This window comes from Bos javanicus, chromosome 26 (genome assembly GCF_032452875.1).
Source record: "Bos javanicus breed banteng chromosome 26, ARS-OSU_banteng_1.0, whole genome shotgun sequence".
Lineage (NCBI taxonomy): Eukaryota > Metazoa > Chordata > Mammalia > Artiodactyla > Bovidae > Bos > Bos javanicus.
Window position 1 is genome coordinate 22,596,001 of NC_083893.1, and position 20,318 is coordinate 22,616,318.

At 39.6% G+C, this 20,318-nt stretch overlaps 1 protein-coding gene across 7 annotated transcripts in view; it reads right to left on the reverse strand.

The window, feature by feature from the left end:
* Positions 1 to 20,318, reverse strand: part of ARMH3 (armadillo like helical domain containing 3) — a 177,780-nt gene that overhangs the window by 136,361 nt on the left and 21,101 nt on the right. For all 7 annotated transcript variants that reach the window (XR_009733794.1, XM_061403220.1, XM_061403215.1 and 4 more), the window contains 8 exons: positions 15,675 to 15,731; positions 14,471 to 14,514; positions 13,337 to 13,397; positions 11,177 to 11,223; positions 10,621 to 10,696; positions 8,968 to 9,061; positions 3,820 to 3,921; positions 1 to 59 (listed from right to left, as the gene is read on the reverse strand). Coding sequence is in view for 6 of the 7 variants with exons in the window: in XM_061403220.1 (XP_061259204.1) it covers positions 1 to 59; positions 3,820 to 3,921; positions 8,968 to 9,061; positions 10,621 to 10,696; positions 11,177 to 11,223; positions 13,337 to 13,397; positions 14,471 to 14,514; positions 15,675 to 15,731 (540 nt within the window). In the remaining variant the exon portion in view is untranslated. The remainder of the gene's footprint in view (positions 60 to 3,819; positions 3,922 to 8,967; positions 9,062 to 10,620; positions 10,697 to 11,176; positions 11,224 to 13,336; positions 13,398 to 14,470; positions 14,515 to 15,674; positions 15,732 to 20,318) is intronic.

Genomic DNA, 20,318 nt, shown 5'->3' on the forward strand with positions numbered 1-20,318 from the left:
CTCTGCAATACATGTAAGGATAATCAGACAGAGTTTGCCACTGTGAAGCCGGTGCTCATCTGAAAAGAAAAAATAAATCATTCTCTCTAAATCATCCAGACCATGTTTCTATAGAGAATAAAAATGTATATCATCAAAAAGAACATTCACACTTTCTTTTCCCACAAAATTCATGAATGAAAATCAAGGTTTTACTAAAGTAATTCTTGCTTTTCTTCTAGACAAAAGAATTCCCCCATAAGATTTTTTTCTTAAGTGTTCTGGTAGTATGACAGACAGCTAAACATCTTCCTGGGAACCATTCAATTATTTTAACAGTCCTTAAAACTGTGGCCCAAATCAGGGCCATGCCCTTTGTTTCCATATCAGCCTTTTGCTTCTGGACAATCAGATCCATTCCTTTTCCAAGTCCACCTCATCCACTAGTTAAAGCACCACCATCTTTACTCATCTACCACAAAATCTAGAACATTTTTATAACTGTTCATAGCAAACTGGCAGCAGAATCAGAAAAAAATTAACTGGAAACTAGGGTCCAGCTCACGCTCTCCTTACAATGTGAACATTACTTACAACCAGGAAAGCTAGGAACTCTTGATCATTTTTCTTCCTGCCAAAGCTACTCACTCTACAAATATTTATTACCGACTATGTGGTAGGTAGGGCTTCCCTGGTGGCTCAGTGGTAAAGAATCCGCCTGTCAATGCAGGGGACGTGGGTTCCATCCCTGGCTGGGGAAGATTCCCTGGAGGAGGAAATGGCAACCCACTCCAGTATTCTTGCCTGGAAAATTTCATGGACAGAGGAGCTTGGAGGGCTATAGTCCATGAGGGTAACAAAGAGTCGGACATGACTGAGCATACACACATGTGGCAGGCACTATGCTAGGCAGTAGACATATAGTACTGGACTAAAGAAAGGTCTGTGGCCTCCCAGAACTCACATTCCAGTTATTAAAAAAGAAAGCAACCTCAGTAACAGGGCTCTAAGCCCACACAAAGGACCCAGAAAGAGCTAACCCATCACTGCCAATTACCAGAACCATTATAACTTTTTTGCTTTTCAGGATGTTTGTGGGTGAGGTGGTGAAGTGGAAGTAAAAAGAGGGTTATACCAGCATATCCAAAACAGAAAAATGGCTTATGTTGTTTCAAATCAGCTTTGACAGGACCCAGACTAAAGTCCATTCTGGAGAGATCTATTAACAGATTACCGTGCTATGAAAGTTAGCTAACAGTACTCATCCTGACATTAACCTGTTACTTCCTCAAAGATGAAATCTATAAACCAAAACCTGACAGTTAGAAGGCATAAGGAGGGTCGTGGTCAAAGAAATACATTTACCTCTCCTTAGCGATAGGCGGTGCAAAAGAGTAATGACGATGATCCTATCTGACATTCCGGTAGCTTACAGCAGAGCGCCTAAGCAGCCAGAAAAGAAATGCCTTGCTGACACAAAACCAGATTTGTGAGACTTTTCTACCTACCCCTGGCCACAGAGCTTCTCTGGTACTATCCTTCCCTTTCCCCAGATTTGTAAGACTCTTCTACCTACTGCTGGTCACAGAGTTCTCTGGCACTATCCTTCCCTTTCCCCAAAAACCTGATAAGCAACTCTTGCAGAAAAGCCTGCAGCTATCTCTCCACTTTAAAAAAACTGTTCCTGATTACAAATATAAGGCATATTTCATTATTATTCATTTTTAAAATTCATAAAAGCCCCAAAAAACAAGAACAATAAAAAATAAGTTTAATCATACCAAACATGATAAACGTTGGTCAATCAACTTTAGGCTATGTATGCAAAGATATATATTTTTAGTATTTTTATCTCTTGCCTATCTTAAAGATTGAGCAGATATTCCCTCAGGGTGACAATACCCAAGACAGAATAACTTCAGGGGAAAAAAATAGACTTTGAAAGCACAGCCGAAATCAAGGCGATAATAGACACAAAACTCTGAATCATGGAGAGGAATAGCTGGGGAAGGGACACACAGGTAGCTTCAACAGCATTAATAGTTTCTTAAGTTGACTGATGGGTTCATTTTATTATTATACTTTTTATCCTATGCTATTTATTATGCTTATTATAAATTTTATAATCTAATAGTAATAAATATTTAAAGTATTTTTATAGGCAGCAAATGATATATAATAAAGAAGACAAAATAGTACTGGGGAGAGGGGAAGGAGGAGCAGAGCCAAGAAAAAGTTGCTTCTATTGCCACTAAAAACATAATGAGATCCTGTTAGCCAGGTCAGGGTCTTAATCAACAGGAAGGGAGCTGGGCCAATGAAGACACACAGGTATCATTTTGAAATTAACTCTTCATCATACTTAACCATATTTAGGCTGCCATATCCTACCATATCAAGGCTTCCTTTTAGCAAAAATCTAACCCAGCCAGAATTTACAGAAACAGCCTGAGACCACTCATGCTGCAATTAATCTACCCTCAATTTTGCCTTCTATTTATGTTATGGATGGCACAGTAACCAGTACAATGAGGATTATATAACCATTAAAGCTAAAAGTGAGTTTCAAGGGCCTCAATTCACTGTGTTATATCAAGCAAAGCTAGAAATCTATTTTCAGGGTCACATCTATGCGGTTTTTGGCTTTCTGTGGTTGCTGCAGTATTTCCAGAAAAAGGGAGAGGTTACAGATTTCCAAAAAGGAGAAGCAATGGCCTCAGGAAACACTGATGCATGTATAACAATGGGATTGTACTTAGTGCCACTTAAAAATAGTTAAAATGGTAAATTTTATATTATGTGTATTTTACAATAGACATATATACTAGAAATAAATAAAATTGTAAACACTCATACAGATCCAGTTTAAAAAAAAAAAAAAACTAGGCTTAAAAAAATAAAAACCTTGAGATATATACTGAACAGAATTTGCTGGGTTTCTTCCCAATTTCTTCTTCTAGCCCAACTATTCCACGACCCTGCTGCTACTGCTGTGTCCGGCTCTGTGCAACCCCATAGACGGCAGCCCACCAGGCTTCCCTGTCCCTGGGATTCTCCAGGCAAGAATACTGGAGTGGGTTGCCATTTCCTTCTCCAATGCATGAAAGTGAAAAGTGAAAGTGAAGTCGCTCAGTTGTGTCGAACTCTTAGCGACCCCATGGACTGCAGCCTACCAGGCTCCTCCATCCATGGATTTTCCGGGCAAGAGTACTGGAGTGGGGTGCCACTGCCTTCTCCGTTTCACTACCCTACCACCAGTTAAAAGATCATAGAAAAATCATCAACAGAGGAAGAAGAGGAAAACTAGACAGAATAACATCAAGCTTTTCTAATACCTATTTGTCTCCCACTCCCATTCTGCATTTCACGGATGAGGACTAACACTTATATTTTAAGTGTTAAAAAACACAGTCCCTCTGAATCTCACCTCTTCCTACTGTACTCTGCACAACAGTCCTAATTCTCACTATGAGCTGATGTTTTCAGTTCTTGTCCTCAAAAGGGAATTCCCTGAACATGCTAATCCCCTCACTTCCTACACATAAGAGTTTGCATCTACTTACCAAAATCTATTAAGAAGACTTGCTAGTTTTTGTAGAGATCAATTTATTTTCTCTGTTCTATTTTGGAGCACTCCCGCTCCAGCTCCAGGTTTTTCCAACACCATCTAATTGCCATCTGGCAGTGAGAAATTTTCCAGTAATCAGGACCATCACTTTGCAAGGAGGTCCCAATGGGTCATCTCGTCAAAGCTTATAAGTATTAATGCTGCTCCTTGATCAAGCTAAGCAGCTACCTACCACCTCCTGCTTCCTGAGCTCTCAAAAGAGAATGCCTTACCTTTGGTGTCTTGCATGACAATCGAGCTATACTTTAAGAAGGTTATCAGTAGATTACTGGTCTGTACATCTGCATCCAGTGGGAGTTCCACAGAACTTATAACTGGAATAGAACAGATAAAATGCATTCAGCCTGTAACATATTCCATTTAACACTTCTACCTATACAGACAACTTGCCAGCAGGCAAGGAAATCACAAAAGAATCTTTCTCCAAAACAGAGGAAAGACTGAGTGCTTATCATAACACTGTTATCTAGTCTTCCTAGGCCTCTAGAGCTCTTCCTACCCCCAAGATTAAGCCCAAAGTCTTTCTCTCCTATCTAAGAATGCCTGTCTAAAGAGTGCTTTTCTCCCAATGTTCTAAGAAGGGTATTTTGATTCCACTTTCTAGTTCCAAGCAAACCAAAAGGGTTCAAGGCCGTTCTTAAAAAGCACTTTAATTTGTACCTAAGTGAAAGAGCTGTATTGAATATAAATGTGCCTTGCTTTGATGAGTCTACTGCTTAAAATAAATGACAATTCATTCCTAATATGGAAAAATCTTGCTCAGAGAATAAGCCTTTAGGCTGGAAATACGCAAGATGGAAGGGAAAAAAGACAGAAATACATTCAAATTCTACTTCTTAATCCCTTTCCCACAAAAGGGAACCTGAAGGAATACCAGACTGAAAACAGGTGGACATTACTGAGAATAGAGTTTTGTATACCTAGTTGCTTGCTGGAGAAACTGTCCCTGCTGAACAACAAGGGACCAGACTAGGGCTGACCCACACAGGATAGCCTTAATACAGATCCCCAAGTTCCTGATATTTTACATGAGATTTAGACATCTTGTTAAGTACTTTTACACTGTCTAAAACATAATATACAAAAAAAAGGAAACTCATGATTGCCTAGAAAAACTAGAGGATCTATAGTTTTCTGTTATATTTTCACCTATGAAAACTCAGCTGAGTCTGGGATACTATTCATAATATGTATTCTTAACCATAATGAATCCCTTTGAAGTTATTACTATGTATGCTGAGAACATTTATTAACAATGCGAAACATTTGCATATTATGGATCCATGATACATAGCAAGCACAGCAAAAAGCCTTATGAGAAGAAATTAGCATGCCCAACCCTTGGCTGTTTTCCCACAGTTCAGCCCCCGAGAACTAACAGAAGACAAATATATTTTGATGTTGAAATACTAATATATCCTAAAATTCATGTTATGGATTAATGACTTGACACTGTCATTTCAAACTACAGCCTATTCTGAAGCTCAGAGCCCATAATCCTTCCTTTGTCCAATACAAAGAGGCATTGATCTGGTTAAGTGGGGCTTTTTTCCCCCCAACTCAAACACAGAGATAACTAGAAAACTGTCTTACATAATACTTAGAAATATAGAAGTATATGTATTTTTAGTTTACAAGAAAATCCTCCCATGCCAAGGCTGAGTTGTCAAATGTCAAGCCTGAACTGAGAACAAACGTTATAGCTAAACTGCTGACTTTTTAAAAATAATGGCAACAGTGACATACCTTTAAATATAACTAGGCCACTGAGCACCAGTTATATTAAAAACCAATTAAAAAACCAAAACTTGAGGATAGAGATATAAGACTTAGGACCCCTACAAAAAGGAAATAAGTTAGGAGAGAAGAAAAAAAGACAAAATAGAAGCAATATCAATAGAATAAAATCCCTCACAAATTAAAATCTGCTTCCTAAGAGGTATTCCTTGATCGCTGGCTTCGTAATTCTTCCCAGCAGCCTTTGTCAAGGGAGATAGTCATTTGAAAGTGGGCTGACTCCAATCTTCCCACTAGAAAAAGTAAAACCTCACTGGTTGTAAGTAAGTAAGCACAAATCAAGTTGCATAATCAAGTGTGTGGGTGGAAGTGTTCACAATGAACAGTTTGAAAGGCGGTTCTCTGAAGCAGCCAAACCCCAACATCACATGAAATCATATATACAGATATAGACAAAGATATATATGTGTGTGTGTAGATATACCTATGCGAACCCAAACGTGTGCACATGCACGCGCACACACACACAAGCCTTTTGATATCCATGGTAACCACGAAGGATTCATCGTTAAAGAAAAAAAACAGATTTTCTGCTGGAATATTATTTGGTGACCAGAATAAGCAGAGAACAAGCAGGCAATCCTACTACATGTTCCTTCTCATTAAGATACAGGTGTGCCCTGCTTTTCAGCTCATTTTACAAAAGCCACTTTGCCTCCTCAAAAAAAAACTACCTCAGTACTTGTTTTCACTAATGCAAAGTCTAAAGACGGTTTTCACTTTTCAGAAAAAAGGAGGGAGTTCCCTGGTGGTCCAGGGGGTAAGACTGTGCTCTCAATGCAGAGGGCCCAGGTTCAATTACTGGTCAGGGAACTAGATCCCATATGCACCAAATAAGAGTTCAAATGCTGCAACAAAGACCTGGTGCAGCCAAAATAAATAAATGTTTTAAAAAAAAAAGAAAAAAAGGCAAAATGGAGAGGGGCAGAATAGGTATAGTGAATTAACAGGTACATACCATTATATACACTAAATAAACTACAAAGATATATCACATATCACAGAGAATATAGCCTATATTTTATATATTTTATAGTAACTATTTGTTGTTTAGTTACTCAATAGTGTCTGACTCTTTGTGACCCCATGGACTGTTGCCTATCCAGGCTCCTCTGCCCGTGGGATTCTCTAGGCAAGATTACTGGAGTGGGTTGCCATTTTCTTCCAATATAAATGGAGTATAATCTTTAAAATTTGTGAACCACTATGCTGTATACCTGAAACATATTGTAAATCAACTATACCACCAGTTTTTAATTAATTAAAATTTTTAAAAAAGACAAGTGAGGGAATTCCCTGAAGGTCCAGTGGTTAGGACTCTGGGCTTTCATAGCAGAGGGCCCAGGTGCAATCCCTGATTTGGAACTAAGATCTCACAAGCCATATGGCCAATAAAAAAGACAAGTGATAACAAGAATTAGTAAGGATGTGAAGAAAAGGGAACTCTTATGTACTGCTAATGGGACTGTAAATCAGTGTAACCACTAAGGAAAACTGTATAAAGGTTCCTCAAAAAATTAAAAACAGAACTACCATATGATCCAGCAATCCTACTTGTAGGTGTATATACAAAGAAGTGAAAATAGGATATCAAAGAGATATTTTCACTCCCATGTTCATTACAGCATTATTCACAGTAGCCAAGATACTACAAACACTATATGGCATCACTTACATGTGGAATCTTAAAAAAACAAGTCAAGCTCATAGAAAAAGAGAGTAGAAAAGTGGTTGTCAGGGGTTAGGGGATGGAGGAAATAGGGAGAGGTTGGTAAAAGGACACAAACTTTCAGATTGGCAAAATCTGAAGATCTAATGTAAAATATTAAAATGGTAACCATGTTGATAATACTATGTTGTATAGCTAAATTTGCTAAGAGAGTGGAACTTAAAAGTTCTCATCCCTTACAAAAAAGAAAAAGAAAAACACATGAGGTAACGGATGTGTTAATAGATAGGGGGAATTTTCTCACAATGTATATGCATATCAACTCACCTCAATAAAGCTAAAAAAAATTTAAGTATACACATTCAACTTTATTTTCTCAAATTCAGGCAAATAAAAGTAGGAAAAAAAAAATCCTACCACCTATCAACAATTAGAAATGAAAGTAACAAGAAACAAGAGTGATGGGGTGAGACGAAAGACAAAGGCAAAAAATGAAAACCGCGTTCAGCGTTTGTTTTGCAGCAAAAGTTGTAACAGAAGCATCGGCATCCCCAGCAGTGAGAGTGATACCACTCAATTCCTTCCCACAAACTACACGCAGCATGTAAGAATCAAGCCACCCAGTTCTGAACTGCGTCTGTGAGCATCTGTGCTTTATCTAAATTTACTCTGTGCATCCATTAGCAAGATGCAACCTAAGATATTTGCTTCTTTGCTTTATGCAATTTCAGCTCACAGAAGGTCGTGTAGGAAAGCTCTGCTTTCAGAGAACAGGGGAAATCTGTATTTTGGAATTTGACTATCAATTGAAAACAGATCCAATTTGCTACCACAGACTTGAAAATCAGTGGCACCTCCCAGTAATACTTTTGTACTAATACTGCTTGTATTACCTTGAAATGCTAATACCACAGGTGTTATATCAAAGTTTAAAGGAGAAACAGAAGAACAAAGATGGTCATATCAAATATAGACAGTAGGGGGGCACAATTTTTTTACCCAAAATGAGTTCAACATTTGAGGCAAAACATCAAGTATTAATGAAGACTGTTTTTAGGTTAAGTTATTCCCTCAAGCACACTGAGCTGACATTAGAACCAATTCAGGTTGATACAAAGTTTATTGGGCAAAATTCTTAATTTCTTTTCTATTACCCTTTTCATAACTTCCAGTGATAAGATCTATACAGTAGAATGTTGTTGTTGTTGTTATCTTTTAAAGGAGAGAAATCTTAAATACCCAGCAAATTCCCAATTATTACACACTTGTCATTTTCTAACTGGGTGTGCCTGGCAGACACATAACAGTGAACAAATTCCAAGTTCACTTTCTCATTCATTTAGTCAACAAATATTTACTAAGCAGTAACCATGTCAGGCACTATGCTGGACATTTAATGGTGCACAAAACAGGCATGGTCCCAACCCTGATCCATGCAAGGTTCTTAGTGTCAACTCTTACTAATCTTAGGCAAACCTCATACTCCCCTGGCCTCAATTCCCTCATTTGTCAAATGATAACATGAGACGATTTTACCATTTTACATTTATTTCAGTGAGATATTCATAAAATATCTCATCTGAGCTTCACAAGTACCTTCAGTTTGGCAAGACAGGCATCACTGATCTCTGCGATCCCTTTTAAAATCTACCATTTCCATGATTCTACAACCATTCCCTATGGAGGACAAGCTGGAGTTTCGTAGCTTCTTACACAGAGGAAAGCATTTGACTATCTTTTATTTAGAGTTTCACAAATCCTAAAGATAATTTCTTAAGCAAAAGAACTAACAATTATGCTTTTTGTCAGGGAAAGAAAAACAACAACAACTACACTCACCCCTAAAGATTCAAGATTGAATTAATCAAGAAAACAAAGGAGGTGATGGACTTACCATCAGAGGAGGGTGGCGTGGTCCCAAGTGGTGTGGCTGGGGTTGTTGGAGCAGGACTGACAGGGGTTGTCACCAAGCCCATTTCTGGATGACTCTGAAAGAGAACACAGATAAGGATAAGAAAAGAGAAGACTGTGGGTGTCCTCTGCTTAACGTTTCTGGTATTCCTGGCCTCATAAACAGAAAGCTCACTGAGGAGAGACTGCTTCTCCATTTAGTTCCTATTTAGTGCCTGATTACGGTTGATGCTTGCTAAACTCTAATAAGCTCTGCAGGCTAGTTTTCTTTAAGTAACTAAGTTCCCATTATGTAAGTTTACCTACAGAACCATATGAATAAAAAACTGGGGTAAACAAATACACAGAAATATTCCACACACAAAAAAGGGCACTTGTAGTCCTATCTGAATCTGAGAAGGGACTATTATCTGATCAACCCAAAACATATCTACAGACTATTCTGATGACCACATAAGTCAACTAGTAAGTGCAGGTGAGCCAATGGGATAACAGACACTATAAGAAGGGCTATGCAGAGGGCAGCCCTCCTTGTTCCACCAAAAACAAGAGTGTGTGGGGTGGGGAGGCAGAGACATGGGCGGAGACATCCACTAGGAACCAAAAGAGATGACTCCTCTTTCCCTTACCTTCCTTAGCCATCCTTGCCACATCAGCTCTTGAGAATCAGGCTTAGTGGTGGCTACTCCCTTCTCTTCCCCAATAGTTTTATCAGATTTTACCCTCCTCACTTTTTCCTTTAAAATCAATTACAGAATTTGGAGAGCTAACAAGGAACATCATGAGAATCATGGATAAAGCCTCATGTGATCAATAGTGAAAAATGAGAATTGCTAAACCAGCAAACCAGACCCCAAAACCAGCACAGCTTTTTGACCTTATTTTTTTTTGTTGCTGAAACTCAGTGGCTCCCATACATAACGACCCTTTGAGAAAAAAGCATAAGCACACTTTCCCTTAAAAAAAACTTCATACATAATTTAAACAGTCTGACTTTAAAAACACTTCATCAATTTTTAAAGACAGCTTTCATGGGCAGCACTTGAGTTCTCAGCCTATTTTAGTTCCTTCTGTACCAACAACTTAGGACATCCCTTAGGCAAGTGACCCAGTACTCAGGATTCTATGACTTCCTGCTTTCAATATTTGTTGACCTTTTTTTTTTTTTTTTGGTTAACAGCGAACCTTATGCTGCACAGGATATTTTGTACTTTTCTTCTCTGGAAATGGATGAGATAATAACATAAGTGACGTGGCCTATTTTTTCTCTGGTCGTAATTCCAGAGAGGTTTAGGAAGCAGAAAGCCTGTTAAAAAAATCCATATGGGCAGATATTACTAAGGGATTTCCAGCGAGCAAAATGAAATAATCTCAACTCATTTGGGTTAGCAGAATCAGTCAACTGGTCAAGACCATTAACTTGGCATGTTACCAGTTCCATTTTAGCACCAGATGGAGACATAGATATTTGAGGAGAGCATGAAGCAAAGGCAACTGATGCAACTATTTAGTTACTAACTACGGCTCACCAATGCAAAGTAGGGTTTACATGAGCACACCCAGATAGGCTTTTCAATGGAGTGAATCTGTATGAAAGTCAAGGAGAAAAAGAACTGAAGTTTTTAATATAACCAACCTGGGCTAATACTGTGATAAAGTTGCGATTTAAATGAACAGCTTCATAAAGTGCCAGAAGGATGGCCTCGTTGGTTCTAAAGAAAAAGAGAGCAAATTGGAGAGTCTCTTATATAATGAAGAAGGTAAAAGAGTATAATCATCAAGATAAGATTTCACCCCAACTCCTCATTATAAATCCCTTTGAGTTTCTAATGCTTCATTATTTCCTTTTTGGGCTTATATAAAGGAAATACAGTCAGCACTTTAATTCCTTAGATCTGTTCTTACCTACTTCACTATTTCCCCTTTTCACTTTTTCACCCCAATCCAGTTAAGTCCTTAACTGCCTCAGACACCAAGTCCTCTTTATTTCCTTTCAGAGATAGCTGGGAACAGTTTTACAACTTCTTAGAGCTCAATACATGCCAAGTCCCATTATTATTTAAAACTCAAGAAACATTTGACAATCATCAAAAAAGTTTGAATCTGCAGAGATAAAGTTTCACACTTTCATATCCAGTAAGAGAGTCCACACTTGAAGTTCAAGTCACCGCACAAGTTCATCAGGCACTTACTGTACTGAGATTTTCTCATGGGCATCTGCTATGAACATGCTGCCCACCTGTGGAAGAAAAGGGGAATTGCAGAGTTATAGCAGGGAAATGTGAGAGGAGCTCTGGGCCCTACAAAGCTTAATCAGTGAAAAAAACAAGCTGCAGCATGAGGGAATCCTGGCCCACCAGTCACACACAACAAAACCAGCTCACTTTGAAGATCTTAAAAGAATCATAAGTAATGAAACTCTCCTAAACTTTCTTTGCTTAAAGGGACTTAAAAAAAAATCCCAGTACTTTTGTCCAGGTCTATGTGTTAGTCCAGTAACCACTGACAGCAAGTAAATGATAACTTAAACATCCTCATCACTTTGCCTCTGTCCTGGAAGCTGCTTATCTGAAACAAACTAACTCACAAAGAGCATTACAGAAAGCAGGCTGTTTATCCAGCACAGAGTTGTCTTGGGGGAATATTTGGGTTTCAGACCAGAACTATTAAATCAGTGGTCAGCAACCTTTTTAGCATCAGGGACTAGTTTCGTGGGAGACAATTTTTCTGTAGACCAGGGGATGGGGGGATGATTTCAGGATGATTCAAGTGCATTACATTTATTGTGCACATTTCTATTATTATTGTATCAGCTCCACCTCAGATCATTAGGCATTAGATCCCAGAAGCTGGGGATGCCTGGTCTAAAAGAAACCTACTATACATCTTTCCAGAGAAGGCAATGGCAAACCACTCCAGTACTCTTGCCTAGAAAATCCCATGGATGGAGGAGCCTGGTAGGCTGCTGTCCATGGGGTAGCTACGAGTCGGACAAGACTGAATGACTTCACTTTCACTTTTCACTTTCACACAATGGAGAAAGCAATGGCAACCCACTGCAGTGTTCTTGCCTGGAGAATCCCAGGGACAGCAAAGCCTGGTGGGCTGCCATCTATGGGGTCGCACAGAGTTGGACACGACTGAAACGACTTAGCAGCAGCATACATCTTTCACATCATGAAATCTTTTGTTTGTGTCCTAGTCAGGGCAGTTGAATGAACAAATGGAATAGGTTGCCCTGATATATGGGATATCAGAGGCAGAGATAGATGCCCATCCTTCTAACACTGCCTTTTCCACCTATTTATTGATGCCCAAATCCATGCAGCCGGAGCTCCATTTATTTGGTACAAAACTTTTTCTTCTTGGCTAAAAGGCAAAGGTCCCTGGAAGCAATAGGATTATATCTAATGCATCTAATCAAATACTGATACAGCCCTCACACTGTTTCAACATCTGAGGGACTACCCATTTGTGCTTCAGAATTAAAGAGCTTATCGTGTCCTTTCCTTGAAAGTAGGTTCTGAGAATGAAAAAGGCAGAGGGGAAAAGTTGCCTTTTGAGGGGTGGGAATGGGGCAGGGCCTGTTGTTCCTTACAATGAACTCAAAATCTGTTTTGCCCTAGGGCTGATTACTTGAATACTAATACCCAAGAACCAGACTTTCTGAATCTGTCTAAATTCTGAGACCTTAGATTTACCTCTTAAAAATTAGTCCCAGATTATCTGGCCTAAAACGCCTACCATGCTAAGGCTGAGATACCTTGCTCAAGAGTCTTGCAAACTGAATCAGTAATTTTCCCAAACCATGGACCCCTCAGCCCAGATCCTAAACCTTTAGATGAGTGGCTTGGATCACTGCACCAATCCCTCAACTCCAGGACAAATGATGATGGGGTCACAGCAAACAGCCAAGGATCTCTTATGGTTGGACTCAGATCTAAAGCCTCTATGCTCGGTTCCATACCTGTCCTCAAACAGAGCCAACTGTCTCTCTTTTTTTTTTTTCTAGTTCTTTTTTTTCAGAGACAGTTCTTCAGGAAGCAGAAGTCTGGCTTAATATGAACCTTTTTTTTTTTTTGTAGCCTTAAAAAAATTGAATTAATTTGAGGAAAAAAAAAAAAACCAGCCCCAGAGAAATCAGAGCTCTTCTTTGCCCTGCCTAACTTAGGTTTGGAAATCACTAGAAGAGATACAGCTCTCCAAAAAATCTGCTATGAGCAGCCTCTCTCCCCTCATGATGCCATTATCTCAAATATCTAAACTTCTGAGTCCAGACTTGTCTACCCCTATAGATCTCATATATTTTTGAGCAGGGGAGTGGGGAAAAAAAAAAGACAAGTAGGACTTACCATATTTGTTAAAGCAGAGAAAAAACCGCTCTGGTGTTCTTCTTCCTTGTCTTTATACTGCCTGAACAAAAATAACTAAATTCAACTTTAGTGTTATTTATCACATATGTTTTTGTCCTTGGCATACTAGGTAATCAGGGCAGCTCACTGGCAGAATTCACTGACTCCAGAAAACAAAAACGTTCTAACAACCGAGCCTCTGCAGTTTGCCTTGCAAGCTAAGAGGCACCCATCTGCTCTTGAGGTAGCGTACACCAAAATGCCCAGCTACTTCAGGAGAGACTTAGAAAGCAAGCTGCAAAAGTGTGAAATGCTCTAACATATGGTTGATCCAGTTATTTCCCAAACAGACTATTACTTGAAAAGTGTGACAGTAAAATTAAGGCTTGTGTAACAGTGAAAATCTTGTTTGTTTTTGAAGGAAAAGGAGGGGAATCTGTGAGCTCAACTATTTGTGGAGATGGGGACAGATTTGAAATTCCAACACTCAATTGTATGTGAGGAAAGTCTGGAAAGGAGTAAGAAAGATCCTGCCTGGCCCTTGCCAGGATTAGATACAATTCTGATTTCCATTCAATGAATACCAAATCCTCCCCATCCGCAGCAAGGGTGGGGGGAAAGCAAGCATTGAAGAAAAGAGCCCCCAGAATAGACAGGACTCTAGGAAACTGCAGTTGATTACTGATAAAAAAGAAATATCTGTCAAACGAGAATTCAGCGCTATCTCTTTTCTTCCTTTTTATAAGCATACAAAAAAAGCAGCACTTCACAACCTTTTTTTTACACAGAAACGGTATTTAAATGATACATTGAGCTAAATGGAATAGCCTGCCTGTGGCTGGAAAATTTGTTAAAATGCTCTGCAACAAAATGTCAAAGGTTGCAAAAGAACGTTTAATGTTAAGAGCTGCTTAAACTAAAGATGGACACTAATGTGGTGGCTACTTTTCTCCTAGTGTTAGAACCCACCCCTGCTAAAGCCATCAAGTCAAGCTAGAGCAAATGCATCTGCCAGCAGATATACCTCTGAATACTCTTCTAGGATAGGTAAGGGATGTTCACCCAAGAACTCTTAACAAACCTGTTCCTGACTCAACCAGTTCAAATTCAGTTTCTGAATGCAGATGGACTTACCTGTTGTACTCAGATAAAGCTTGAGCAATCACAAGCCCCATTCCCTAGAGAGAAAAAAGACAGCATAGGTGAAATAAGGGCCTGATGATAATGCTATGACTAGACCACATAAAACACTAATGACAGTCCAAACCCAGCAAGTTCTACCTGAAAGTAGGCAACAAGGACAGAAACTCTGAGAGACCTGTCAAAGGATGAAAAGGAACTTCTCTGGAAGACTTTTCTGATCTAATTACATTATTTAATGTTTCTAGATATAATTCAAAGAGCAAGAGATGAAACAGACCAGCCCAGACCACTGACAATTTCACTGGGGTCTTTTTCACCTCAAAAGAGAAGACTAAGTTAGAATCTTTAAACAAAAAGCTCTCAGATGTCTCTAAAAACAACCCACAATAAAAGTAACAATGAGTCCCACCTTAAATGAAGGTACATACAAACAAGCCACTCTCTTTCAGACCACAGGAAAACAGTAGTGTAACAGAAAGAAGCATCCAATAAATATTAAAGTAACTTATCAACCTTCCCCCTAGAACCTGCTAAGCATATCACAAAGATCAATTAAAGCCACAAGAATGAATCATGTGTGCTTTTTCTTTCTTCATAAGAGAAATTAGAAGAACGAAGAGGGCAGACGGAAAGAGAATAAAACCAGATACCTGGTCATCTTCTTCCTCCCTATATTGAGAGATCAAGTTTTATTTTCCAAACCTTCAAGGATATATGTACCACATATTATATCATCCTCCACAGTTCAGCTTCACCAAGTCAGGCTGTAAATATAATCTGACTAGTTCTACAAGAAATCTCCCAACATTTAGTCATCTAAGCCTTTTTTTTTTAATTTTTAGTTTTATTGAGGTATAACTGTAAGATATTTAAAGTGATTTGACATACCATCTAAATCTTACTCTTAGAAATGTCACTTGACTCTGTAGGATAATCAAACTCAGCATACTAGAACATGAAGTATAACTGACCATTTCATCATAATTAGCAAGCAAATATCCCCTCAAACCTTCCTTCCATGATGAGAAAATAGAAAACCGCAGATAGCAGCACAATGTTCTAAAAAGAAATACCTATTCCCTCTTTATAGCCAGATTAAATTAACACAATAGTTTTCTACTCTCGGTTCTAAATTTCCACTTAAAGTAAGGCCAACAAAGGCAAGTAATTAAAACACAAGAATCCAGATACTCACATTTAGAGTGGCTTCATCATCCACAATAGACAGCTTCACAATATAAGGATTCACAGACTGTAAACAAAAGGAGAGACTCCAGGTGAGTGTGACCTAGTTAAGAATCCATTAGTTATTTAACAAAGTTTTAACAAGATGCTCTCTCTAGAGTGATGTTCCTAATACCTATGCCCAACTATCTTGCCAGCTCACTTCCTCCATTTCCAGTAAATCTGTCAGTGTGCATGGCCATTTGCCAAGCACACAGAGAGAGACAGACAGACACACACACACACATACCCCAAGCATGTGTATGTTTACATGCACACACACACACACACACAATTCTACTCTACCTGCATTTTCCTCTAGGCTCAATCAGCTCAGGCCTATGTCTGCCTCTTCTCTCATTTTTCCCTCTTCTTTCTAGAAGTAAGTGAACACTCCACAACACTCACTTTGTCCTATCCTGACAATAATTTACTGAGTCCATAGGGACAGCTGTCATTTGGGGGGCATAAAAGCTCCCCTGACATAAGGCACAAATTTATAAGTTGCTAACTTATACTCTCATTCCAAAGGCTCCCTAACCATTCCACAGACAATATCCAAGGACTGATTCACCCACCCGTAAAACAAAGCCACCTTGGGGGTGGAAAGTGGCAGCTGCTTAACAGCCAGAGAGGCCATTTATGGATCCAATACCCAAATAACACTGCAGGGGAACTGAAAAGAAAGATGTAATTACCCAAACTACAATCTGGTCAGGACACTGGGATTTAATGATTGTCCCATCATTTAAAGCACTGGAAGATTTCTTGAGTTTTTCCAGATTCAATCTCAGCTGGGTAGCATATGGAAATGGACATATATTTAAACTCATTAAGCAACTGGGCCATCTCCTACCGGTGGGATGAGAACCAATGACCTGCTCACCTTGAAAACATCCCCCACATGGTATGTGAGGAAAGACCCTCTACAGCTCAGGAACAAACTCTAACCCAAGAAAAGCTAGAACAATAGTTCTTAGATTAACAGCTTTTACAGCAACCAAGAAAAGACATTACTGAGAAACTTGGAAATCCAACTAAAAGGCTAACCCCCATCTCCTCAGACTTTATTAATCAAGTTCCTGAGGTCATCTTTCTAATGTCAGTTGGGAATAGAGAAAGAGAAGCTTTGCTTTTTTTAACAGCCAAATGTTTATAAGGTTTTCTACAACCCAATTCAAGGAGGTAAAACCCACTCCATTCATTACTTGATCTAACAGATAAAGGCTCTCAATGCTTCTTCCTCTAACAACAATGCTGATGCGACAGACTTCAGATAAGATCCAAAGCAAGCAGATCCTTGGAAATGAAAATCAGCAGCGGGCTGACCTGGAGATACCATCAGGATGAGATCAAGAGTAGAAGAAGCAGGCCACTGTCTCTTGGCACAATTTTTGAAACTCCTACTTACTCACCTTCCCAAAAGTAGACTGTCTCAGGTACTAATAAGGACTACCTGATTACCAAGACATTGATTACCAAGACAAGATTACCAAGACATTACCAAACAACCATTGCATTAGCAACTGTTGAGGAAAAGAGGAAAGGTGGCAAAAATCAAGGGTTTAACTTCCAGCTCCTTCAGTTATTAATTGTGATGAGGTAGGCATGTTAATAAACCTAAGCTCAATTTTTTTCATCTATAAAATGGGGAATAATATTTCCTTCCTTGGGGCTGCTACGAAATTTAAATCAAGTTAAATCCTCAGCACAGTATCTGGCATACAATAAGGACTCAATTATTGGTAGCTATATTTTTTCTTCTGACATTTTTATCACATTCAAAACAAGCTCTGTAAGGAAAAAAGAGAAAGAACAACTTAAAACCAGACATAATAAACAATTTTGTAGTATCTAGGAAACATGATGTTCAGGGCAGCAGTTGGGGGCTGAGTCACTTCATTTCAGAAGACTTAGCCAACCCAGAAGGCCAAGATCTTAAAGCTGTGAAAATTTCTATCCCAGCAGACACTGATTTTCCTTAACACTATATACCTATTGTGCTGGTCATGTTTTAAAACTCAAGACAATCTACTTTTCATCAGCAAGTCAGAATTACAAACTTCACAGAATCACTCTAATAGAGTCCAGCATTTATTTGATCTAAACCATACTTAGAGTTGATTCTAAGAACTCATTGGAAAAGACTCTGATGCTGGGAGGGATTGGGGGCGGGAGGAGACAGGGACAACAGAGGATGAGAGGGCTGGATGGCATCACTGACTCGATGGACGTGAGTCTGAGTGAACTCTGGGATTTGGTGATGGACAGGGAGGCCTGGCGTGCTGTGATTCATGGGGTCACAAAGAGTGGCACAAGACTGAGTTACTGAACTGAACTGAAACCATACTTAAAAAATTTCATTGCTCTTCCCTACATCTTTCCCCTCCCAACCTGATCTTCTAATCTCTTAAGATTAAGTGACTAAAATGAAGTGAGGAAGAACTACTCTCATTCCTTAAGTTCAACACCTAATTTGTCTTCTCTGTATTTAGCTGGACACGGAGCCTCTCTGGCACCCTCTGCACCTTTCTGGAAAGGTTACAACTTACCCCATTGGTCATGGGACCAAATGTGCTGGTAACTAAAATGTTGTTCTCCCAAGCACACCCTCTTGTATTTTGCATAAAACTTCTCCAGCTTTTGGTTTTGCTGTGTTCATCTGGAAATTCCTCACACTCCTGTCAAAAACGTTCCTGCTCCATGGTCACCAGGTTTCCTTAATGGTTTCTGGTGAGTGACTTATATCAAAAGCCGCAAAGCCCAGATAAATTATGCCTACCAGCTTGCCCTCACCTACTATATTAATTCTTCTGGGGTTTCTGACAGACCAGAGATGCATACCTCACTCTAGAAATATGATTTTCTCCAGCTCCATGGCCATGTCCAATTTTTCAAGCTGACATTTCAGAAAGTCTTACTGGGCTGAACCAGGGTTCTGTTCACATTCAGAGAAGCCAAGCCACTGGTCTCAGAGTGGCCTGCATCCAGCAGAATGTTCTGAAAATATTCATTACTGATGATGGTGCTTTAATATCACACATAACTCAACTCTCTTTAACTACCTTCAGCATTTTTCCTCAGCTATTTTTCTTGCTGTTGTAATAAGGCCCCAGAGGCAATTACACATGACAGAGATCAAAATGGCTACCATGCTGGCCCTTCCAGATCACCAGCAAAACAGGTGTAGGTGATAAATTACTTATTTATTAGTAGCTCCGTACACCATTCATCAGTTCCTCTGAGACAAAGAAAACAATCAGCTCCTGGAGTTTATAAAACATTAACATTGCTCCATATTCCAGTCCCTCTTTAAGTATTCCTTTCTCACAGAATCCCTTCTTTCAAATCCCTCTTTGTAAGAATAAGCTCCATATTTTATGTTACCCATCACTTTTAACATGGCAAGTAATCATATCAAAAATCGCTAAGTGAAGATCCAGAAGCTCAAAAATGAAAATATTCCCTCCAGTTGGCCCATTTGTCATAGTATTGAAAGAAGGTGAAAGTGAAGTCGCTCAGTCGTGTCTGACTCTTTGTGACTCCATGGACTGTAGCCCACCAGGCTTCTCCACCCATGGGGTTTTCCAGGCAAGAATACTGGAAGGGGTTGCCATTTCCCTCTCCAGGGGATCTTCCCCACCCAGGGATTGAACCCAGGTCTTCCACATTGAAGGCAGACACTTTACCCTCTGAGCCACCAGGGAATGAGAATATCATAGCATTGCTGCTGCTGCTGCTAAGTCACTTCAGTCGTGTCTGACTCTGTGCGACCCCATAGACGGCAGCCCATCAGGCTCCACAGTCCCTGGGATTCTCCAGGCAAGAACACTGGAGTGGGTTGCCATTTCCTTCTCCAATGCATGAAAGTGAAAAGTGAGAGTGAAATCGCTCAGTCGTGTCCGACTCTTAGCGACCTCATGGACTGTAGCCTACCAGGCTCCTCCGTCCACAGGATTTTCCAGGCAAGAGTACTGGAGTGGGGTGCCATTGCCTTCTCCGCATAGTATTGCTACTTATTAAATAAAGAAAGTCAAGTTGCCTCAATGCAGCTTCTGATTTCTGGCCTCAGTAAAGTAGTCCTAGTATCCAGGACCCAGTACCAAGTACTCCCTGCTCCTGCAAAGCAACCCCCAATGAGGCTCTGGCCTTCCCTAAATGGTCCCCTTTCTTTTCAGTGTATTCTGCCTTTTGAGGGGAATCAAGTAAATGACCAACCCAAGTGTAAATCTTTGAGTTCAGCTCTTCATCTCAAAACCTATAAATCTGTCCCTAATTCAATGGCAAAAAGAACTCCAAAATTAATATGGATAAGGCTCTGTCTTCAACTTCCATCAAAATCAAAGAGTCCCCAGACCAACAGTGATATTTATACAAGTGGCCTGAGTGCATTATGGAAAACTAATATATAAGTTGAATATTTCAAAATAGATGCATTAGGTCAGTGGTTCGCAATCCCCTGAGCATCACATTCAATAGGAGATCTTTAAAAAAAGATACCCAGGTCCCATCCCCTAAGAGATTCTGATTTGGTGTGCAAAGAGTAAGGCCCCAGAACTCCCCTGGTGGACCAGTGGTTAAGACTCTGCACTTCCACTGGGTGGGGGCATGGGTT